Here is a 25,890-nt window from a genome sequence, read left to right as displayed (position 1 = left end):
CCAGCATTTAGAGATCCTAATCACACCTCGCACCACACCCTGTCAGGCACACCAGTGGGCTGCTAAGCTGGAATAGGGTCGCCCACCTAGGGGTCAGGCAGGGAGGTGGGAGGTGACAAGTCAGTTGGCTCCAGGGGAGCGAAGTGTGTGGCAGCTGGGAGTTGGAGCTACCAGAGGAAAACATAGATTGGGTTGCAGACGGTGGTCTGGACCCGGAGGATTCGGAGACCCGGTCGCGGGAGATTGGGACTGGGTGCTGGCTTAGTCGAGGAGGACGGTCGGCAGCTGCAGTCCAATAGCCAGTCCAGGGCCAAGAGCACGAAAGGGTACTGGACCCTAGGTCGGGGAGAAGCTTCAAGCAACCCGGCAATTAACCTGCACGAGGGGGATAGGCCTTTCCAAGCAAAGCAGCCCACTGAAATCCCAAGCATGAGCTCCTGAGAGCAAGCTCCTCTTCTACCAATAGTAGGGAGCGGGGCCCGGACAGCTCCAAGCTTACGGGCCACCTGAACACTTTCAAAATTCTGTGCACGGAGGCAGGTTACAGACCACCAGGCAGTGCTGCAGGGAACGGAACCCGGACGAGCTCCCCAAGAGGGCAGCGGCACCCAGAGACTTGGTTTACTACTACGTTGTCGGTGTCTGCTTTCCTTCTGAGCGAGTACCTGATTAACTCCTGCAACCAGCGAGCCTGCGCTCCCCCTGTAATCCATCCCACCATCCGTGGTCCTGGGGCCTTTACCTACCCGTGGAGGGTAACGTCATCTGGCTGCCCCACTCCATCACCCCGGGTACTCCCAACGGCAGCGGCCGTACTTCCTATTACCACACACCACGGGTGGTGTCACAAACTATCTAAACTCCCCTGTAAATACCCCCCCTATCACGTTTCGGCATGACCTCAAGCCCCGGGGTCCAGAGACCCTCGAGTCACGAGTAGTGACACCCGGATCCGAGTGGTTCGACCGCTGCTGGGGCGGGACTCGTCCAAAACAGTATCACTTATATTACTAGGTGCAGCAGGTATAATAATCACAGTTTTCTCTGCTGCAGATCAGTGAATAACTTTGTCCACATCACAGCTTTCTGTGTACATATTCTAGTTACAAAAAAGCAGCTAAGTGCTGGAGGCATGGTTGGACTAGAAGGCATGAGGCCAGTTGTCCTATATGGATAATCATCCTGTTGAAAAAACACTGATTGTATTGAAACAGCAAAACACAGCCCAGTAAGTGACAAATCGCTGTGATAAGGATCTCTGCTCCTACATTATGGTGCTCTCAGATTACATAGCAATATTCCCTTTAATGGTGGACACATTGGTTGTTGCATAGCTTTTCCAGTAACAGATATAACAAAAATGGCTAAATTGATAAAAGATGATATTGTATTACTGGGTAGTATTGCTATTTAGTAATATTTTTCTCTTTATTATAGAAAACTCCTTAGGAAAATACTGATGTATACAGTTATGCTTAGCGCCGGACCTGAGGATGCCAGTAAATAACTTCTATTTCTAGTGACTGAGTTAATAGAGACACTGCCCCCTAAGGTCTTGCACTAGGCATGATAGTTTTCGTGCATAAAATATTGAACATTACATTATGATATTATAATACTATCTGCCCATCTGGGGTTATCATTTTTTCTAGCATTTTCCTTGCTTCTTTCTATCAATAAAAGCAAAGAAAAAGCATCCCAGCAAAGTCTATGAGAATCTTGACTTGCTGTGCACACACTTCTTCTTTTTTCCTTGCAGGTTTTGTTGCAGAAACAAGAAGCAGCATATTAATTGTTTCTATAATCCCCTGCAATGCTTTATCACTACAGGGGATTATATCGCAGCACTTTGCCTCCCACATCATGCATCCAGCATGGTGTGTGAGGTGATTTGTAGCTCAGTAACCTGGAGTCGTTATGCTGATGACCTAGGGTTACCATGACAACGATCGGGTCCCTGTGATCCTATTACAGGGACCCGATTGCCAGGGAGAGGTAAGCGATCGCTCTCCCTGCCTCCCGAATGCTGCAATCATGCTGATCGCAGTATTTAGGGGGTTAAACTGCCTGGAGCAGCACAGTCACCTCTCCTGGCAGTGAGCCGGGTCCCAGCTGTAACATCAGCCGCAGACCCGGCAGCGATTGCGGGGGTACAATGACTGAACCTCTGCTATTGCCATGAATTATTAAAGCACAAAAAGAAGTAGGAAAAAAAGCATATGAAAAAAAATGCACAAATGCAATAAAAACTGAAAGTTTTTTCTGCTGCATTTTTCCTGCCAAATGATGGTTTTTTTATGTGCAGAAAAGAAGCACATAAAAAAGCAACGAGGGCAAATAGTCTAACATTGTGCTAATGTTTTGGGGGATTTAGCCATTGTTCACAACATACTGTACAAGTGCAGCCCCATACTTCAATATGGCTGTTGCACTAGATCTAACTACATCTTACCTCCATCCACGCGTAATATCGTTCAGCTTTGATAATCATATCCACAATGAGGGTGTGATTGCTTCTTGCTGCCGTATCAAGTGCTGTTTTGTTTTGCTGCAAACCCAGGTATAATATTTAGTAAAAATATAATAGGAAAACATGATAATTCTGTTATATTTGTGAAATATATACCCATGGAGGAGCAATATGATGACTGAGTGAAGTAACTATCTCCCAATTGTCACTCAGCTCTAGTAGAACAGCACGTCCTCTAATTGTTTATATTCAGAGGCTGCATTAGGGCAACACCGGACAGCAGCCAATATGCCAACAATTGCCACTTCTAATATGCCAGGCTTTTGCCATGTAAATTGGGAGTACTCACATGACCACACTTCATCTATGTAGTAGTGATGTGAAAAGTATTATACATAGATAAGTGGCACTATATAGCCTTTTTAGCAGAAACAATATCATAGGTTGTTTTAGTGGGAAGTTCCTTCTCATGATTAATTAATTGAGTGATTGATAAGAAACTACTTAGAGTATATAGTTGCTTTTTTGGACACTGTATGGTGGCATCACTGGGGCAAAATATGTATACGTTATATGGGTATGATATGTTTTAGGCATGCTGTAGAAGTAACTGGAGGTACTATAATTGCACCATATTAGGGCCATACGGCATTATTTTGACTTGAAATATGATAGCATTAATTTGTGCTGATATTTCTTCGGTGCTGATCAGCATTACTTGAATAGCTGTTGGAGAAAGTCATGATCAATAGTAAGCGGTAAGTAATGAGGAGGCCTAAACCATTCTCATTACTTTGATTCTCATTAATAATAATGAAGCTGGTATCACGAAAGTATAGAAGTAACGGAAGCAGGGACCTCTAAACTGGCCCTCAGACTGGGGACTCTGCACTGTCCCTTATCCCAGAGGTAGGCTTGATGGTAGCCACGTCTGGACTGCCAGCGTGACCCTAACTTCTGTCCAAACCGTGAACCAACACCCCCTCTCTCCCACCCTAGGAGAAGCAAACCCCACAAACGATACAGACAGGGAAAAAACAAAGCACATGCACACTGCAATCAGACATAGTGGAGAGACAATATGTGCCCAGGAAGAAATAAAACACAGAAAGAAAATAAACTATCAACAGGGATATTTCAAGACCACACACGTAAGCACACAGGAAATCACCAGGCTTTGAATTGCTACAGTAAGGACCGGTATCGCTGAAGCAATGCTGAGCTATATTCGGCAACGAGCAACTGCATCCAGTACCTAATAAAGAGTGAAGACAGTTGTGATTGGTCAAAGCAGCCTGAGCTCTTAAAAGCAGTTCACAAAGCCAGCAAGAATTAACTCCTACTGGACTGGAGAGCAGTGAAGCTAATACAGCCAACGCCCCAGTCAGGTTAAGCAACTAATCTCAGGTCGTATGTCATCTCTGTGGTGGGAATAGAGTCCGACAACGCCATGGCAAATTTATCAAACAGTGTAGTGTAGAGCACAGTGGTAGTCGTGGGCCAGGTAGTCATCTCCTGCTCCCTGGCACGCTACATGAAAGGGGGGCCCTGGTTGGGTGTGAGGACTAGTGCTAGATAGGCGATAAGCCTTTCCCAGCCACATGATGCCGATGACTACAGTCCCTGACAAAAGTTCTGTCGCTTATCTATGTTATGTAAATAAAAGCTTATAACCTGACTTTAAATTCATCCATTGGTTTCATAGATTACTCTTTTGGAAGCTGAAATGCTCCCAAATTTGGTTTAGGTTATGAAAATAAAGTTGCTGCATAGCTGAAATATTGATCATTTAAAGAACACAGAAAGGTCAGATTTTGGCAAGACAAAAGTTTTGTCGCCTTCTCATATAATACACCCAATCCTAGTTTACATCCTCACCTGTGCTCACTAATTGGAAGGGTTTCAGCTTTCAAAAGAGTAATTTATTAAACCAATGGATGAATTTAAAGTCAGGTTATAAGCTTTTATTTACATAACATGGATAAGCGACAGAACTTTTGTCAGGGACTGTTCAGCTGCCCTGGACCAGATGGTAAGCAGTTAAATGAGGGAGACGACCAGTTCTTAACAAACGGTACTTTACTGTAAAAACACTTGATGGCAACTATATACAAGTGATAGTGGGTACATAACTTCTCAAACATTTCTTCATTATCACAGAGCATCTCCATACACATTCTCATTACTTCTTCAGCCTCACTTGTTCCTGCCTCCAATAACTTCACTTGTTTCACAACTACCCAGCTCAGCACCACAGTACAGTAAGGGAAAGTCATCTCCTCCCGGGGTTTCACGTCTTATTCTTCTCTTAAAGGGATTGTTTTGCTAATATGGCTGGACTCAGCTTCAAGCTTTCTGATGCTTAGGGAACTCCCACCCAGGGCACTCACTTCCTCTCACATTCTGTTCCATCCTGTCCTGTGACCTCTAAGAGTTTAAGAGACCTATCTCCACTCAGTCACTAGTTCATCAGTCAGTCCTCTGACCTAACTCCAAAAAATCACTCTGAAATTCGGTCACTCTCTCTCTTCTCGGTACGCTGAATCTTGCTATCCGATATCTCAGTCTCCTCTCAGTCTATGGACACCCACGTTATGCGGCTCTGTTTACTGAGAAGAACTCAGGTCTGTCTTTGTCCCACACTGGGCCCCACCTGATGTTCTGACAGTAAACTCTACACCATCTCCTCACCTAGCCCTTTCACTTTGGGCTAATCCAAACATATACACTGTGCAGAATTATTAGGCAAATGAGTATTTTGATCACATGATACTTTTTATACATTTTGTCCTACTCCAAGCTGTATAGGCTTGAGAGACAACTACCAATTAAGTAAATCAGGGGATGTGTACCTCTGTAATGAGGAGAGGTGTGGTGTAATGACATCAACACCCTATATAAGGTGTGCTTAGTTATTAGGCAACTTCCTTTCCTTTGGCAAAATGGGTCAGAAAAGACGGGCTCTGAAAAGTCCAAAATTGTGAGATGTCTTGCAGAGGGATGCAGCAGTCTTGAAATTGCCAAACTTTTGAAGCGTGATCACCAAACAATCAAGCGTTTCATGGCAAATAGCCAACAGGGTCGCAAGAAGAGTGTTGGGCAAAAAAGGCGCAAAATAAATGCTCATGAATTGATGAAAATCAAGCGTGAAGCTGCCAAGATGCCATTTACCACCAGCTTGGCCATATTTCAGAGCTGCAACGTTACTGGAGTATCAAAAAGCACAAGCTGTGTCATACTCAGGGACATGGCCAAGGAAAGGAAGGCTGAAAAACGACCACCTTTGAACAAGAAACATAAGATAAAACATCAAGACTGGGCCAAGAAATATCTTAAGACTGATTTTTCAAAGGCTTTATGGACTGATGAAATGAAAGTGACTCTTGATGGGCCAGAGGCTGGATCAGTAAAGGGCAGAGAGCTCCACTCCGACTCAGACGCCAGCAAGGTGGAGGTGGGGTACTGGTATGGGCCGGTATCAAAGATGAACTTGTGGGACCTTTTCGGGTTGAGGATGGAGTGAAGCTCAACTCCCAGACCTACTGCCAGTTTCTGGAAGACAACTTCTTCAAGCAGTGGTACAGGAAGAAGTCAGTATCGTTGAAGAAAAACATGATTTTCATGCAGGACAATGCTCCATCACATGCATCTAACTACTCCACAGCGTGGCTGGCCAGTAAAGGTCTAAAAGATGAAAAAAGAATGACATGGCCTCCTTGTTCACCTGATCTGAACCCCATAGAGAACCTGTGGTCCTTCATAAAATGTAAGATCTACAGGGAGAGAAAACAGTACACCTCTCGGAACAGTGTTTGGGAGGCTGGGGTGGCTGCTGCACGCAATGTTGATCGTAAACAGATCAAGCAACTGACAGAAATTATGGATGGTAGGCTGTTGAGTGTCATCATAAAGAAAGGTGGCTATATTGGTCACTAATTTTTTGGGGTTTTGTTTTTGCATGTCAGAAATGTTTATTTCTAAATTTTGTGCAGTTATATTGGTTTACCTGGTGAAAATAATAAAAACCAAATATATTCCCATCTCACTTGTTTAAATTGTCTAATAATTCTGCACAAACAGATATCTTCCTAAGATAGCCAAAAAAAACCACTCCAACTTCCAAAAATTTTAAGCTTTGATATTTATGAGTCTGTTGGGTTGATTGAGAACATAGTTGTTGATCAATAATAAAAAAATCCTCTAAAGTACAGCTTGCCTAATAATTCTGCACACAGTGTACAGGCAAACACTACAATGCATTATCTCACAATTCACATTACACATTACTAACACATCACATTATAGAGCTCAACAACAACATTGGTGTCATCAAGGGGTGACGTGAGCAATATGTCCATCTCATTTTGCTAAATATGATGGCTTTAAGACTGTCTATCTAAAATATGTAATAAATCCACCCCGTTTTTTTTTTTTTTTAAAGTTCCGTGTTTTACAATTTATAAAACTCATAGACCATTACCTTATCTGCAATCCTGAGGTCACATCCAGCTATAAGAAGCTTTTCCACCAAATCAGTGTTCTTAAGTTCAGAAACTAAATGCAAAGGAGTCTGTCGTCTCTATATTTGACAAAATAAAAATAAAAATGATGTGATACAGCGAAAAGGTGGGAGAGTGAAGTGGCCACTGATTGATGGCAGGGATCATAATAAGTCACACAAGAATATAATCTCGGGAGTAACAGTGCCGACATTGCTAGAAAAGCACCAGAGGTAAGTATAAAGGCCGCTTTACATGCCACGACATCGCTAGCGATGCCGCTAGCGATTGCACCCGCCCCTGTCGTTTGTGCGTCACGGGCAAATCGCTGCCCGTGGCAAACAATATTGCTGGTACGTGTCAGACGAACTTACCTTCCTAACGACGTCGCTGTGGCTGGCGAACAACCTCTTTTTTAAGAGGGATCTTCGTGCGGCGTCACAGCGACGTCATACAGCAGGCCACCAATAGAAGCGGAGGGGCGGAGAGCAGCCGCATGAACGTCACTCCCACCTCGTTGCCGGAGGACGCAGGTACGCTGTTGTTCGTCGTTCCCGGGGTGTCACACGTAGCGATGTGTGCTGCCTCAGGAACGACGAACAACCTGCGTCCAAAACGAGCAACAATATTTGGGTAACGAACAACGTGTCAACGATCAATGATTTGGTAAGTATTTTTGATCATTAGCAGTCGCTCGTACGTGTCACACGCAACGACGTTGCTAACGAGGGCGGATGTGCGTCACAAATTCCGTGACCCCAACGATATCTCATTAGCGATGTCGTTGCGTGTAAAGCGGCCTTTAGTGTTATTATTTTAAAAGAGGGAAAGATATTGAATGAGAAGGGCTTGTCTATGTAGGGGACAACCCTTTTAAAAATGAAAAAAGAAGAAAAAATGCCAGCTTACCAAGTAGATTCAAAGAATAGGCTGCTATTCCATATAGATGCTCAGCAACGGATAAATGGCAGAAGCTCTTGCCAACAATTGATATAGAAGAAGGATAGATCCAGCGAGCCAAATTTGTGATGAATAAAAAAATCTTTCTTTATTGCAAATGTAGATTAAAAAATCTTTTCAATAGCAGCATAATACATATACAGGCAGAGATGAAAAATTACTGCTGTAGAGCGCACTTGCCGTGCGCGCTACAGCAGTAATTTTTCATCTCTGCCTGTATATGTATTATGCTGCTATTGAAAAAATGTTTTAATCTACATTTGAAATAAAGAAAAAGATTTTTTATTCATCACAAATTTGGCTCGCTGGATCTATCCTTCTTCTATTTTAAAGGAAATCTATCACCCTTTTGAGTTTTTTAGTTATTAATATGGGCATACAGGTGGCATAAAGGAGAACTTAGCCATATCTGTATGCCTCCTGGATGATAGGTTGTTTTAGAAAAATCCTTTTTTATGTCTTCTATCTTCCGGCTATGGAGTATGCACTGCCCGGAAGATAAGCCTGCCTCCGGTCTTCATTATGCAGGTTTCCTCCTCCCCTTCTCTTCAGAGATCCTATGACATCAGGTGTGCAGCTGGAAAAGCCGTGCATGTGCATTCTACCTGCCATTTCTCACCCTGCACTGTAAAGTTGTAGCGGCTCTGCGGCGCCTGCACGCATCAAAATTGAAGACTGCCCACGGAAGTGCACAGTCTTCAATTTTGCTGTGCGCAGGTGTGTCACCCAGGGAAGGGGGTACTCGGTCCTGGGCGGTTGCAAATGGGAATGTCACTTCAGGTGGCCGTTGCTCGTTCCCGTGCCTTGGGGATGCTTAATAAAAAGGGGAGTATTTACAGGGGATAATAGAGTTAATGTTCGTGACGCCACCTGTGGGTTGCGGTTAAGAATGGAGAACCACTGCTACTCAACGTGGGTACTCCCAGGGATGGTGATAGTGGCAGCTATGGTAGTAGGCCCTCCGCAGGTAGGGCTGTGCCTGGGAGATGTATGGGGTATAATGATGGAGACCACACCAGGTTAACTTTAACAGTCTATACTCACATGGACCCTCGGTTTGCTGGTTCCAGTCCCAGGAGTATCAGTGACCCAGGTTGCTCTATCCCCAGCACTCTCTGTAGATTGAGTCCCCATAGCATGGAGCGTTTGGGAACCCAGACTGTTCCTTTTGGGCTACAGTCTCCTTCTCCGTATGGCGGGCAGTGCGGACCCTGCGGGGAGGTAAGTGTCCGAACCCTGATCCTAGTTTACTGCTGATGCCCCTGGATTATTTGGTTCGATGAAGTCCATGAAGGTATCCTCACCGTGCAGGTGTTTATTAAACTGTTTGAAACTTGACATTTGAACTAGGGCCCTGTGCCTCATGCATGCTCATGTCCCAGCGGTATCCGGTACCCGTCCTGGCGACCTCTTTCCTGTGCCCCTGGGGTCACCGTTACACGGACCCAGCTCAGGCACGTCTGCACACCTTTTGTGTGTGCTCCCTCCTTCTCGACTCCTCTCTGACTGACTGACCCCTCCCACCAGGCTGGCTATACCCAGAGACTCGTTCCCGTGGCGACCATCCCCTTACATGGTTAACCCTTTATGCCCAGTGTGGAGAGGAGAACTAGGATTTAGATGTGTGTTGGTGGAACCGGCACTATTACTCCAGGTTCCAGGGGGTAGGTCCTGCATCCCCAAGAGGATGCAGTTCCTTGTAGTGCCCTAAGGCTTTCAGGGGCGATACACAGGCGCCAGGGAGTCACTGCTTCTTCACAGTGTATGGGAGAGACGACAGGTAGAATGCACATGAACGGGATATCCAGCTGCACACCTGATGTCACAGGATCTCTGAAGAGAAGGGGAGGAGGAATCCTGTATAATGAAGACCGGAGCAAGCTCTTATCTTCCGTAACCCCATAACCAGGAAGATAGAAGATATAAAAAAAGATTTTTCCAAAACGACCCCTCATCCAGGAGGCATATAGGTATGGTTAAGTTCACATTAATGCCACCTGTATGCCCATATTAATAATTACAAAAAAAATCAAAAGGATGAGATTCCCTTTAAGATGTTGTGCTCTGTATAGCACTGACTGCAGAGATCTGTTTCTGTAAATCAGTGTTACATTTTGTTCTCTCACGCTTTTGTCAATACCTAATCTCCAAATTAGTCAAAACTATTGTCTCAGGAGAGCTTTCTGCAGCCTTAGCTGTGGCTGTATTTTATGTAGGGTGCAGAGGTAATGGGGTCATATTTCTTAGAAACTTAGAACAGTTGTTAAAACAAAAAAAAATAGAACGTTGAGCCACTTATGGTAAACTTTAATTCCCTTTAAAGAGGACTTGTGGCCTAGTTGTATGAAAATTATATAAACCGTAATATAGTCATTTTAGAGCATCTTTTCCTAGAACTCTACCATTCTTCTGTTACTTATGCTAGAAATAATATTAGTTGGATGTGACCCCAAACAGTGATAATGCCCAATCATTGCTGCCAGTTTCAAACTGTGCAGGGACACAACTTATTATAAGACAAATAATAACACCCAGTTCTCTTTTTTTTTTATATTTCTAGGAAGAATAACAAATGGGAAATCACAGAGAAAGATTTAGGAGGAAAAATGAGGGGTGCGTCTTAAAATCCGAATATAGTTTACTGGGGGGTGGTGAAGGAGGCAGGGTTAATGCTATGCAGTGTGCTGCCCTTGCTGGTCTGTGTGGTGCTGTTCGGTGCATCGGGCGGCGTGGCTCTGCACTGTGCAGGGCTGGTGACGTGGCTCTGCTCTGTGCAGGGCTGGTGACGTGGCTCTGCTCTGTGCAGGGCTGATGACGTGACTCTGCTCGGTGCAGGGCTGGTGACGTGGTTCTGCTCGGTGCAGGGCTGGTGACGTGGTTCTGCTCGATGCAGGGCTGGTGACGTGGCTCTGCTCTGTGCAGAGCTGGTGACGTGGCTCTGCTCTGTGCAGGGCTGGTGACGTGGCTCTGCTTTGTGCAGGGCTGGTGACGTGGCTCTGCTCTGTGCAGGGCTGGTGATGTGGCTCTGCTTTGTGCAGGGCTGGTGACGTGGCTCTGCTCTGTGCAGGGCTGGTGACGTGGCTCTGCTCTGTGCAGGGCTGGTGACGTGGCTCTGCTCTGTGCAGGGCTGGTGACGTGGCTCTGCTTTGTGCAGGGCTGGTGACGTGGCTCTGCTTTGTGCAGGGCTGGTGACGTGGCTCTGCTCTGTGCAGGGCTGGTGACGTGGCTCTGCTCTGTGCAGGGCTGGTGACGTGGCTCTGCTCTGTGCAGGGCTGGTTACGTGGCTCTGCTCTGTGCAGGGCTGGTGACGTGGCTCTGCTTTGTGCAGGGCTGGTGACGTGGCTCTGCTTTGTGCAGGGCTGGTGACGTGGCTCTGCTCTGTGCAGGGCTGGTGACGTGGCTCTGCTCTGTGCAGGGCTGGTGACGTGGCTCTGCTCTGTGCGGCAGGCGGTCATTCTGAAGATGCTCTGAATTTGGTCTTTTCTAATCTTATAATCCGGTGCGTTTTATAAAACAAAAAATACGATAATTTTATCACTATTAATCTACAAAGTTCAAATGTGTTTAAGTACTGTACATATTTGCACTCTAAATAACAGAAGAATTCTAATGCAAGGACTCATTGACAATTAGTTGATCTCATCCCTTTGTCAAAAAAGGTGTTGCTATGTATTCTGACATTGTCAGCCATGATTGAACATTGACAGGCAGAATAGTGACACACGTTAATTAACACGTTAGTCCCAACTTCAAAATAAGGAGCATCACTCAGTTTAGACACCTACAACTTTGTCTCCAGATTTCAACTCAGGAGATACTTACAGTGTATTTATGCATATTAATAAATTCAATAAACTCTTTTAGGATAAAACCCAAAACTTTATTAAACAATCAGATATACAAATATTAAAATAAACAGGGAGACACACCTTGTTGAAGGACGAATATAAGCCCCTATTCTATACACACATCAGTATTATTAGTCAGATAAAATACAAAGATCACTAATTTTAGCTCTTATTAATACATCCAGTAAATTACTGTTAATAGAGGATCAATATTGTTACCTAGGTATTAGTGCTATACAACTGCAATATACTGCTATTTCTGTAAATTGTTGTATCACCAATATGCCATAGCTCAAAATCTTAAGTAGTGCACATCATTGTTACCCGTGATTTGGCAACAGCCAACAATATAAATATGTGTCCTCAATAGTCTATATATAGATATACCAATGAGTGCATCATAAAAAAAAAAAACATTTTTGGACAATACTGGGGAATATATTATGTCAAACCAAAAGGCAAGTATGTTATTTAAATTATTGCCTACATATATATGCCATTGCTCTTAACAGTCGGCTATATGCAGCGCTCAAAAGAAGATATTACCACATTACAATAAGTGATCTAAAGCTGTCATACACCTCAAGATTAATTCAATTCACCTGCAAAATGAAATGTCATAGCATGCACATAGTCAGAGGCATAGATAGCAGTGCATCAGAAAGATTTTTTCATTATATCCATACAGACACCGCGTTACCATCGCGTTTAGCCCAGGTGCATAATATACACCTATTGTAGTTCTTTAAACACATAGATAGATCAGTTGTTGTCACACACGCCTCTTTCTGAAGAAGCATTAGTGAAACGTGCGTCAAAGGTGGAAGGACGGGCTGCCCCACACTCAGGTAAATGAATTTATGTCAGTTTGCTTTCTGGTATATGTGCTTAATAAATTATACATCTTTGCTATTCAGCAAATACTGCTTCCACCATAGGCACACTTGTTTAAATTAATTTGTACCACTAGATATATGTGTGCGCTTAATGTGCACTTATATGTGTGCACTTATTGACTATGAACAGGTGTGTTCGGTACACCCCAATTGAATGCGACAGCAGCTAGCTTTGTTCATTGCAGCATTGGCTATGCTTGTGATTATATGTATGTTATAAATTTATAAGTGATTAAGCAGCGTGGATGTGCATTGGGAATATAAATTATATGCAGCTGGGCTGCAATTGTGTGATTATAGACGAACATATGTTTCTAAATTAAAAAAATCCTGTGAGATTCTGAGGATACCATAGGTTAAATATAAATTAATATACTGAATATTTCTAAAAAAATACCTATAAGTATACATATGTACCAATATCCAAAGATGCACATCCATGGTGCGATATAAGTTTTGTCTGCAATACTTATATATACTTTTGTAACTTTTAGGGCGGTAGATGCGCATGGTGTGAGTGCACCGATGACAGTGCACCGATTCTAGTATATGCCCAATGGAATGTTATATTATATATAACAACTGATCTATCTATGTGTTTAAAGAACTACAATAGGTGTATTTTATGCACCTGGGCTAAACGCGATGGTAACGTGGTGTCTGTATGGATATAATGAAAAAATCTTTCTGATGCACTGCTATCTATGCCTCTGACTATGTGCATGCTATGACATTTCATTTTGCAGGTGAATTGAATTAATCTTGAGGTGTATGACAGCTTTAGATCACTTATTGTAATGTGGTAATATCTTCTTTTGAGCGCTGCATATAGCCGACTGTTAAGAGCAATGGCATATATATGTAGGCAATAATTTAAATAACATACTTGCCTTTTGGTTTGACATAATATATTCCCCAGTATTGTCCAAAACATTGGTTTTTTTTTTATGGTGCACTCATTGGTATATCTATATATAGACTATTGAGGACACATATTTATATTGTTGGCTGTTGCCAAATCATGGGTAACAATGATGTGCACTACTTAAGATTTTGAGCTATGGCATATTGGTGATACAACAATTTACAGAAATAGCAGTATATTGCAGTTGTATAGCACTAATACCTAGGTAACAATATTGATCCTCTATTAACAGTAATTTACTGGATGTATTAATAAGAGTTAAAAATTAGTGATCTTTGTATTTTATCTGACTAATAATACTGATGTGTGTTTAGAATAGGGGCTTATATTCGTCCTTCAACAAGGTGTGTCTCCCTGTTTATTTTAATATTTGTATATCTGATTGTTTAATAAAGTTTTGGGTTTTATCCTAAAAGAGTTTATTGAATTTATTAATATGCATAAATACACTCTAAGTATCTCCTGAGTTGAAATCTGGAGACAAAGTTGTAGGAGAACAGTGACACACGCCCAACTGCTAAACATCGAGTTGCAATTTAATAGTACATTTCAAGGAGGAATAACAGAAGAATACCCCAAATCAAAGGTCTAAGAAAAAATGCTCCAGAATATTTACTTCAATAGGAATGTAAGTGTTTACAAAAACAGAAATGTCCGGGGCGTAGACAGTTCCTCTTCATGAATTACCGTTAGAATTTGTCTACCTAATGTAATTAAGAATACCAAAGCCAATTATTAAGGATTCTAAACGTGAAGGAGAAGTTTTGCGTCTAGAAAATAATTTGCATAATCACCCTCTTAAAGGAAATTTTTCAGTAGGATCTACCCCCCTAAGACGCCTATATGGGCATGTACAGTATATCGCAAAAGTAAGTACACTCATCACATTATTATATCTTTTCATGGGACAACACTGAAGATATTAAACTTTGATACACTGTACAGTAGCCAGTGTGCAGCTTGTATAACCGTGTAAATTTGTTGCCATCTATATAACTGAACACACAGCCATTAATGTCTAAACTGCTGTAAACAAAAGTGAGTACACCTCATACGTTAAAATGGCCCAAAGGTATCCAAAGTATCAATATGTTGTGTGGCCACCATTATTTATAACCACTTCCTTCATTATCTTGGGTTTGGAGATCACCGGCGCTTCACAGGAGCCACTGGATCCTCTTCATCCTCCATGACAACATCTCGGAGCTGGTGGATGTTAGAGACTCTGCGCTCCTGCACCTTCCATTTGAGGATACCCTACAGATGCTCAATAGGGTTTAGCAAGGAAAATCTCATCTTGGTGGTGTGTTTGTCGTCGTTCTAGTGTTGGAATATGCCTGTGGCCCAATTTCCAAAGGGAGGGGATCATGCTCTTCTTCAGTATGTCACAGTACATGTTGGCATTCATGATTCCATCAATGCACTGTAGCTCCCCACAGCCGGCAGCACTCTGGCAGCCCCAAACCATGACACTCCCACGCCAATGCTTGACTGTAAGTAAGACACACTTGTCTTTATACTATTTACCTGGTTGCCGCCACACCCGCTTGACACCATCTGAACCAAATACTTTTATCTTGGTTTCATCAGGGCACAGGACATGTTTCCAATAATCCATGTCCTTAGTCTGCTGATCTTCAGAAAACTGTTTGTGGGTTTTCTTGGGTATCATCATTAGTAGAGGCTTCCTTCTGGGATGACAGCCATGCAGATCAAGTGCGGTGATAACACCAAATGTAACGCAACTGCTCGCCATGCACACCTTGTAACATTAATGAGATTTATGACACTGGGAAATGAAAATGGCTAATTGAGCACAATTTGGCCATTTTCACTTAGTGGTGTACTCACTTTTGTTGCCAGTGGTTTAGACACTAATGGCCGTGTGTTAAGTTATTTTGTGGCCACACCAAATTTACACTGTTATACAAGTGACACTTTCTACTTTACCTTGTATGAAAGTGTCATATTCTCAGTGTTGTCCCATGAAAAGATATAAAATATTTACAAAAATGTGAGGGGTGCACTCACTTTGTGATATACTCCAGGTCATAGGAAGCTGAATAAAATTATACCTTGATATCTGCAATCCAATGTCTTATTACAGAGAAATCCACAATTTTCTTAAAGATAAATAAGCTGTTAAGGGGAGTTACAGCATAAAGTGAGGTGTCAGAGTGTGATGCCCTCACTTAGATTTAACCAAACTGGTGCTTGTTGTGTTTGTAATGAGACAGGGCTCACCTCTGCTGTACTTTGTTGGTTATAATATGGCACAGCTCTGCAGCAGAGCTGATAGCACTATAACTGAACAACTGTACATGCAAATGTGTTTGCAACAAGAGAAACTTGTTCTTGCGGTACTGTGTTTTCATCTTAGTGCAGATTTGTGTGATTATGATAGCAAAGTATCAGTCATTACATGTCTCACACTGGTAACGCCTTACTTCATTTAAAATAAGCTCTGGAGGCTGATTCTCAGGGAGATAAAGTGTCCGGCTCATAGATCTTTACAGCTCATTTAGATGTTAAGAAAAACTGGGATTTCTCTGGAATAAGAAATTGGATCGCAGATATCAAGATATAATTTTTTTAACTTCCTATAACCTGCATGGGGTAGGAGGGTGAAGAGGGTTAATCCTACAGATAGATTCAATTTAACCCAGATTAGGCAATACTTACCACATTGACAGCGTTAATATCATATCCAGTCTCCATGAGAACATCTACAATATCCATATGGTCATTGAGAATGGCTAAGTGGATGGGGGTATGCTTATCCTGAAAGTGCAAATAATACATAAATAGATTAAGTCAATGACAAGTATCTAGAGACCGCCTATTTGAAAAGACCACCCCCGATTTAAACTATATTTTACCTTGATACAGTTTTAATTGACAGTTATTCTATGTCCCACCTCATTGAGAGGACTGCTACACTTTATTTCACTGCAAATTGGAATTATTGTCTCAAAGTTTTGACTTATTTGTCTTCAGAAGTCACTCAGTTTGAGACACCATAAAACTCCAAAAATGATCAAGAAAAGTTGTTTTGTTGGTACAAGATGAGATATCCACTACATTTTGCTAGAAAGGTTTTCATTTGCTGCTTCAGAACCTAAAAAGTGTATCTGTATACAAGTCTTTTATTGATCTAAAACGAAGGGGAGTATGGGAAACACGGGACTGTTAAATTTTGGGGAAATGGGCAAAGGGAGTAATTAAAGGGAACCGGTCAGCAGAAATTTTGCACTAAACCTAAAAGATTCCCCCTCTGCAGCTCCTGGGCTGCATTCTAGCAAGGTTCCTGTTGTTGTTGTCCCCCCTTTTAGACCAAAATAAATACTTTATAAAGTGTTACCTTTTCGTATGCAAATCTTGTTAATCGTACACGGGGGCGGGCTGTCTGGTGTCCATTATCCTGCCTCCTGCTGCTTTACGCCGTCCCCCATCGCGCTTGCGCCGTTCCACTCTAGCGGGACTGTGCACTGTGCACAGTGTGACCGCTGGTGATGTGTTGCGCAGGCGTGAGATAATGGGTGGCGCTGTGATTTTCATCAGCAAGTACTCGCCCATAATCTCGTGCCTGCGCTTTCCTCTCTGCCTCCACCGTTCTGTGCAAGCACTGGCCAGATGACCCCACCTCACCTCTTACCAAGATGGTAAGATGGTCAGTCCCGCTAGAGTGGCACGGCGCATGCACGAGACCTCGGGCGCACTGGGCGGCGTCATGAGGTATGAAATAGAGCGAAGGGGAACGGCGTAAAGCAGCAGGAGGCAGAATAACGTACACCAGACAGCCCGTCCCCCTGTACGATTAACAAGATTAGCATACGAAAAGGTACCACTTTATAAAGTATGTATTTTGGTCTAAAAGGTGGGACATTAACAACAGGAACCTTTCCAGAATGCAGCCCAGGAGCTGCAGAAGGGGAAACTTTTAGGTTTAGTGCAAAATTTCTGCTGACTTGTTCCCTTTAAACTGTTTAGAAATAAAAATACACTATATGGACAACATGAAGAATATTGGATACATATTAATTCCATGTCACAATGCATTTATAATGAAAGGGTGTAAAATGTAAAATAAATTCCATATTAATTACTATTATTCCCTCCAAAGATATTCCTACACATAGAATATCGTCTCAAGGATATATTTTCTCTGATACTACTGCTTTTCCCTATCTGGTGTGTTCCATACATGCGCAGACTCACAACAGTATATTATAATAATAAAATATTATATACAGGTAAACTATATCTTTGTTTTATAAGTTTATTTGCTACCAAAGCTACACTTAATTCACAATATAATACTAGCACATGTCAATACATATATGAAGCAATATCAAATACATATACTAATTTATACCCAATTACAATACAATAAAACACCAGTAAATATGTTCACTAATACACAATTAAACCCACAATTACCAAATAATACTGTATATTATCCAAGTTGGCTAAAACACACACAATTACAGCCCACCCAAAACTAACACTATCCCTATATGGGGTTACAGGGATATTAGAATTACAGGTAAAGTATGGGTGGTTGATAGTCATGTGTTGATCATCTTTCATGTTGGTCCAAAAGTAAAGAGGCACGAGAGCTCACAGGAAGTGTGATCGGCTTATCTAGGGGGGCTGTGCCATGATTTCTTTCCCCTACCATTTGCTGAAAACTGATGTAACGTGGGCATGTGCATTGCCATGTGTTGGAGAAGACTCTTCCCATCCTGGTTGAGGCCTCAGATGGCTCAAACTGGTTTTCCAGCAAATGGCTTCTCTTTGTCTACCCCCTCCAGCACATGTGGTAGAGGGAACGGGAGATATCCTTCTACAACTTCTACAAAGGTCCATACTTAAAGTTTAATGACATAAGGATCAGTCCGAATCTATCTTCCTCGGGGGGCCCCTGAGGAATATAGATTCAAAACATACGTTGGGTTTTTAACCCATCCTGGCACTGGCACTGGTATACTTATGGGTAAGTCCGGATCATGAATGACTTATCGTTGTTAGTCATATGATTATTGAAAATGGTGGATCTAGTTAGGTTGTTCTGAATGGGCTACATTGGGTTTTGTTTGCTATTTTAGCATCACCTAGTGGCCCCTTGAGATACTTTATGCACCTTCCTATTAAATTGACTTTGAGACCATATGAGGATTATTTCAGGGACTTTTACCCCCTACTCTATACGTTATAATTTTAGTGCTGAGGTGTCGTTCCTTTGCAGGGCCCTTTTTTTCTCAGCATCCTCACATTCTCTTGTCATTTCTTAGTAACATTTTTTGTATGATATTTTATAATGTAAGCTCCACATATATTCTATTCATTATGAGCTCTTCTGTCTGTGTATAATTCAAATAAAATTGTTGTTGCATTTATTGACGGGACTCAATACATTGTTTATATGTATGTATGGTGGTGGTATGGTGAGAGTTGGCATGAAAAACTCCATATCAACTTTTTGAATTAAACTATTACAAAGGGTCATTCCCATCTTCAAGATCCTATCCCAATATTTATTAGGTGTAATAATAATAATTTTAGCAAATACCTCCAATTAGAAATGTAGTAGAATTCTCCTGATATAGCCATAGCTCTTACCTTATGTGCAGGACATTGCAGTTAAGGTATAAGATGGTTACGTCCATTCATATAGTGACAGTTACTTAGTTGTTCATGGTCATAAACATTGATACCTAAGCTGCAATGCCCTGCACATGAGGTAAGAAACATGGCTATATCAGGAGAACTATACTACATTTCTAAGTGGAGATATTTGCTAATATTTTTACACCTACTACATATTGGGACATAATCTTGGAGATGGCAATACGCTTTTAATTTTTCCTTTGAATATGTAGTCACATATTAGGCATGCATAGCACAATATTCCAATGTCAAGAGGGTGTAACCATTTTTTTCCAGTACAGTAGTCCTTTAATCTTTATCTTGCCTGTTTAGATGGCCACTGGATGTGGAAACAGAGTTGACTGCTTATTTGTGCTACTCTATTTACTCACTTTTATGGGGGTCAAGGAAGTAGCCACACACAGCTCTGTTTATTTATAACCATTTACTACATCTTCACCCCACCAATGTAAATGGGACTGAGCTGCAATACCAGGCACCACCACTAGTGAAAGTACTGAGCTGTAAAGGCATATAGTGCTCACCAATGCATAGGGAGGGGTCCCTTTAAAGACAATCTGTCACAAGTTTTTTGCTCCCCCATCTGAGAGCAGCAAAATGTAGAGAGAGAGACCCTGATTCCAACGATGTGTCACTTACTGATCTGTTTGCTGCCATTTTGATAAAAATCAATGTTTTCTCTGCTGCAGAATGAGCGACGATCAACGAGCGCAAAAACATGCAAAATCGTTGCTCGTTGACACGTCGTTCATTTCCATAATATCGGTGCTGCTGCAGGTACGATGTTTGTCGTTCCTGCGGCAGCACACATTGCTATGTGTGACGCCGCTGGAACGACAAACATCTCCTTACCTGAGTCCACCGGAAAAGGAGGAAGGAAGAAGGTGGGCGGGATGTTCTGGCCGCTCATCTCCTCCCCTCCTTTTCTATTGGACAGCGGTTCAGTGACGCTGCTGTGACGTCGCTGTGACGCTGAACGAACCGCCCCCTTAGAAAGGAGGCGGTTCGCCGGTCACAGCGACGTCGCAGAGCAGGTATGTGTGTATGACGCTGCCATAGCAATAATGTTCGCTACTGCAGCGATCACCACATATCGGCCATACGACGGGGGCGGGTGCAATCGCGCTCGACATCGCTAGCAAATGCTAGCGATGTCGCAGTGTGTAAAGCCCGCCTAAGGAGCCCATTAAGTGACATCACTGGAATCAGGATCTCTGTCCCTACATTATGCTGATTTCAGTTAGGTGGCAAAAACCTGGTGAAATTGAAAATAGTCCAGCTCACCACATGTTCTGGCGTTAAATCATCCGACGCCATGGAAGCGCAAGATCCCACTGCTGTTGTCAGCGTGCATATTGGCAGATGAAGGAAAGGAACCAGCTTCCAGAAAAATATTCCAATAAAATCCACTTCTTTAATAAATTCTTAAAATAGTACAAAATAGTAGATCTCACATGAAAAAAGACAGGAGTCACAACCAGCACTGCACACCAGACACGTTTCGATCAGAAGCTGATCTTAGACTTGGTGAGTATGTGAATAGGTCGCCACACCAACGTAAATGCATCACATTCATTATGGATGATTGGTGACATAAAGCTGTTTGGATTTTTTCCTTTAACACACAATTACCGCATGGTTTAAATTCGAAAAGTGAAGTTATGCTTCATTATTAAATGATGACATTTTCATGTGTCGCGGGGTGATATCATTGGCATTTTCATTATTTCTGTTCATCCAGATGGTATTTTATGAATAGTTTTATTTATTTGTGTTTGTGCAATCTTTTTATATAGGTTTTTCCTCACACATGTCACTAATCATCCATAATGAATGTGATGCATTTAAGTGACCTATTCACATGCTCACCAAATCTAAGATCAGTTTCTGATCGAAACGCATCTGGTGTTCAGTGCTGGTTGTGACTCCTGTCTTTTTTCATATGAGATTTACTATTTTGTATGATTTTACGAATTCATTAAAGACGTGGATTTTATTGGAACATTTTTCTGGAAGCTGGTTCCTTTCCTTCATTTGGCAAAAACCTGGTGACAGATTCATTTTAATAGCTGATTGAGAGGGTGCAGAGACTGGGGGGGGGATGATTCATCGCTCTACACCAGACTTGATGGAGAAGAAAAGGCGACAAATTCATTAAGAAGCACATACCATTTACTGAATTTGGTGATTTTTTTTGAGTGGCGTGTGCCATTGACAGAATTGCTTCTCCAGTCGAGGACTGGATTAACATTTGTAGCTTTAAAAACTCCAAAGCACTTTCATTAATTTGTTGATCAGGCATGATCACGCCCTGCTCCTCCCTGGCTCCTCATCAGCTCAGCCCATTTAGGCGGAACTGATCCAAAGTGGTGTGAAAATGCCAAAACTTGCAATTGTTTTGCGCATCTCCACTCTGTGTAAAAAAATTGCAATTTCTCAAAGCTTGTATGCCACTTCTGTGGCGTAAAAGCTTCCATGAATTGACCCCTAAGTCCCTTACAAATCTATTATTGATAGCTTAAGAATAGGCCATCATTTTTCAAGATTTAGGTAACCCATAAAAGGTAGCAGCAAAGATGAATCTTTAATTTCAAAAGTCATTGTATTCATAATATGTTTCCTTAAGGGGGAGCAGAAAGATGGAATGGACTTGCTCTGTTTGTCACCTGTACAGGGACAAGTTGCCCTTTTTATGGTACTTTGGCTTGATAATGACCATCTGTGTCCTTTTTAGTTTGTCTAAGAAAAGGACTTATGACACATCTTAGCATTCTAATGTGAACAGATGCAAACTGAATAGAAACATAGTAACAAAAAGGAGACAGTTGCACTCTGCAGTGCAAATACATGTGGAACAATGAATATGGGAACATAGTCATGCATTACTGCTATGAAAAACATGTAAAAATTGAGATACTTAGCACACAAAATTGGCCAGATTATGTGAGCCCAACAGCCAACAGCAAAGCGAACTCATTTTTGTTGGGTCCCTATTAAACTAATGCTTCTCTTTGGGTTAAAAAAAAAACACAGAAAAAAAGAAGATGTCCAGCTCTTCAGGCAAAGAAAATATATTTTCGAATATGTAAAGTGCTTAAGTGATTTAAACATCTGTTGTGCTAATCAGCATTTGCATATAAACTCTGTAGCGCCGTCTCTCCAGCATCATGATTAAGGGTGTGTTTTCACCTGAAACGCGTAGTGCTGGTCATGTCATTCTCTGTGTCTGCATGATGAAATAAAGATGTGATTCTTTGCCTGAAGAGCTGGACATCTTCTTTTTTTCTGCAATTCATTGGGCTGTGGCAGTGCCTGTCCGTGCTCCAGGACGGAATCGGGATTGAGCTTTTATACGGTGAGCTGATTCATACAAAATGGATATTTAAAAAAAAAACCCTACATTTTATAGGCGGACAGGAACCTGCAAATGGAGAATTAAATGTGCTCCTGTTCACATTAGAAAAATAGGATGTGCCATCAGTTTTTTTTTTTTTAAGATTACAGGGTTATGCTTTCTGATTGAGCACTCCTGCTCTTCACCCTTCAGCGATTTTAATTCTCCATTTACAGGTTCCTGTCCACCCATAAAATGTAGGTTTTTTAACCCAAAGAGAGGCATTAATGTAGGCAGGGACCCAACAAAAAGAAGTCGCCTTGCCACTGGCTGTTGGGCTCATAAAATCTGGCCCATTTTGTGTGCTAAGTACCTCAATTTTTACATGTTTTTCCATAGCAGTAATGCATGTCTATATCCTCATATTCTTTGTTAACATATTTTAGCACTACAGAGTGCAACGGTCTCCTTTTTGTTACTTTTTAGTTTGTCTCACACATTACAAGGTTGATAATTGAGGAACACTCCCGTGCCTTGGGTATATCTTGCTGGATTTTCTAGGTGGTTTTGGTGAAGAGTTGCCACAAAGTCAGAAAGGAAGTGATGTGGTCCACAGGAATCATGTAAACATTTTTTTTAAACTTCTGACATATTATTTTTGCTCTCCTTTTCAAACCATTTAACTTTTTACTTAGCATCCCACTTGGATTTCTCCATTATGACTTACGTAATCTAACGTTAATGCTTAGATTCATAGTACAATACTAATACACAAACTTGGCCCTATCTTGGATCTCTTCATACCTAACCGACCGAACTTTCAGCATCTCTCACTCATCCCACCCTCTATCCATTGGTGTCCCCCAAGGCTCAGTTCTTGGACCCCTGCTGTTCTCCATCTACACCTTCGGCCTGGGACAGCTCATAGAGTCCCATGGCTTTCAGTATCATCTCTATGCCGATGATACGCAGATCTACCTCTCTGGACCTGACATTACCTCCTTACTAACCAAAATCCCACAATGTCTGTCTGCTATTTCATCCTTCTTCACTGTGCGATCCTAAAGCTTAACATGGATAAAACAGAATTCATTGTCTTTCCTCCTCGTCATTCAACTCTTCCACCAAGCCTATCCATCAAAGTTGATGTCTGCTCACTCTCCCCAGTCTCACAAGCTCGTTGCCTTGGAGTAACCCTCGACTTTGCTCTATCCTTCAAGCCGCACATCCAAGCCTTCTTCACCTCATGCCGACTACAACTCAAAAATATCTCCCGGATCCGTGCTTTCCTTAACCAAGAATCAGCGAAAACATTAGTACATGCCCTCATCATCTCACGTCTCGACTACTGCAACCTCCTGCTCTCTGGCCTCTCTTCCAATACCCTGGCACCCCTTCAATCTATCCTGTACTCTGCAGCCCGCTTAATCCACCTCTCCCCTCGCTATTCCCCAGCCTTGCCACTCTGCCAATCCCCTCACTGGCTTCCCATTGCCCAAAGACTCCAGTTCAAAACATTAACCATGACCTACAAAGCCATCCACAACCTGTCTCCTCCCTACATTTGTGACCTAGTCTCCCGGTACCTACCTGCACGCAACCTCAGATCCTCAAAAGATCTCCTTCTCTACTACTCTTCCCACGATAGCATACAAGATTTCTCCCGTGCCTCCCTCATACTCTAGAACGCTCTACCCCAGCATATCAGATGCTCTCCTACCGTGAAAAGCTTCAAGAGGAACCTGAATACCCACCTCTTCCGACAACCCTACAACCTACAATACCCCTCAGTCCAGAACACCTCTGCACAACCAGCTCTGTCCTCACCTATTGTACCCTCACCCATTCCCTGTAGACTGTGTGACCTTGCGGGCAGTGTCCTCTCTCCACCTGTATCAGTCTGCTTTGGACTGTAAATGATTGTTGTACTAGTTTTTATGTATACCCTTTTTCACTTGTAAAGCGCCATGGAATTAATGGCGCAATAATAATAATAATAATAATACACCTTTTTTAAAATTTTTAGATTCAATAAACATTGACTTATAAAATATACTCGCTGTCTATCAGTATGACAGACAGTATTATAGTGACTATGATTACTTTAAATCTTAATTCAGGAATCAGTTTATTAATGGGAACCTGTCAGGTCTAATATGCACTCAGCACCACGAGCAGTTTTGGGTGCATATTGCTAAGCCCTGCCTAACAGTCCCTGTATACACTAGCAGAAATAAATAGATCTTTGGGAAAGGTATTTCTAAAGATCGTTTATTATATGCTAATGAGGTAGGGACTAGTCGCAAGGGCGTAAGTTCCCATGGTTAGTCAGCCCAAATAGCATGCTAGTATGCCCCTGTGGGCGTACTAACATGCTAATGAATGCATAGCGATGCGCACATACTTCACTCTTGATGGCCGGCATAGGATGGATGCACACTGCACATGATCTGGAGTCTCCGAGACACTAAATTGATGCTGGGTGTAAGTTTCTAATACAGCAATCCCAATTGATAGGTATAGTTAAGAGCATTAAAATAAATCCTTTATTAATTTTTCTAAAAGAGGAATCCACTCCCTCAAAAAAATTCTCAATTCACAAAGCCTTCACCATGTGTAATCCGTGCGTGCCCGTTTCATGCCGCTTTTAGAATATCATGGTGGAAGCCACTAGTTCAAAAACAACTGAATAAACCAACATAATAAACAAACACAATATGTTTATGCCAGATATGGATTTTTGGTCCAATTTGATAGAAAAAACGAAGGCATAAAAACTAAATAAACCTAACAAAAATTCACCATGTTCTTATAATGGTACTGACAACGGTCAGATATCGCATTATTGGTACATGTTAGGCATATAGCCAAATTGATTCAAAGACAGTGAACACACTAGTTTAAAAAACTAAATAAACCAACAAAAAAAACAAACACAATATGTTTATGCCAGATATGGATTTTTGGTCCAATTTTGATAGAAAAAACTAAGGCATAAAAACTAAATATACCTAACAAAAATTCATCATGTTCTTATAAATGGTACTGACAATGGTCAGATATCACTATTAGATAAGCATGTTAGGCATATAGCCGAATTGGTTCAAAAACAAAAAAACATACCAACGTAATAAACAAACACAAATTAATTATGCCAGAGTACGGACATTGGTCCGACTTAATAGAAAAACTAAGGCATAAAAAACTAAATATACCTAACAGAAAATTGCATCACTTGTTATATGATACTGACAGCGGTCAGATACCACACTTATGAACGAAATGTTA

At 41.9% G+C, this 25,890-nt stretch overlaps 1 protein-coding gene across 1 annotated transcript in view; it reads right to left on the bottom strand.

Annotated features, from left to right (window-relative positions):
• ANKDD1B (ankyrin repeat and death domain containing 1B) overlaps positions 1-25,890 on the bottom strand; it is a 132,566-nt gene that overhangs the window by 22,198 nt on the left and 84,478 nt on the right. The window contains exons 10-12 of the mRNA XM_075342283.1: positions 16,281-16,379; positions 6,951-7,049; positions 2,453-2,548 (exon numbers count right to left, since the gene is read on the bottom strand). Coding sequence (XP_075198398.1) covers positions 2,453-2,548; positions 6,951-7,049; positions 16,281-16,379 — 294 coding nt within the window. The remainder of the gene's footprint in view (positions 1-2,452; positions 2,549-6,950; positions 7,050-16,280; positions 16,380-25,890) is intronic.

This window comes from Anomaloglossus baeobatrachus, chromosome 1, assembly GCF_048569485.1.
Source record: "Anomaloglossus baeobatrachus isolate aAnoBae1 chromosome 1, aAnoBae1.hap1, whole genome shotgun sequence".
Classification (NCBI taxonomy): Eukaryota; Metazoa; Chordata; class Amphibia; order Anura; family Aromobatidae; genus Anomaloglossus; species Anomaloglossus baeobatrachus.
Note: the sequence above shows the minus strand (reverse complement) of the source record. Positions and strands in the feature narration are given on the sequence as shown.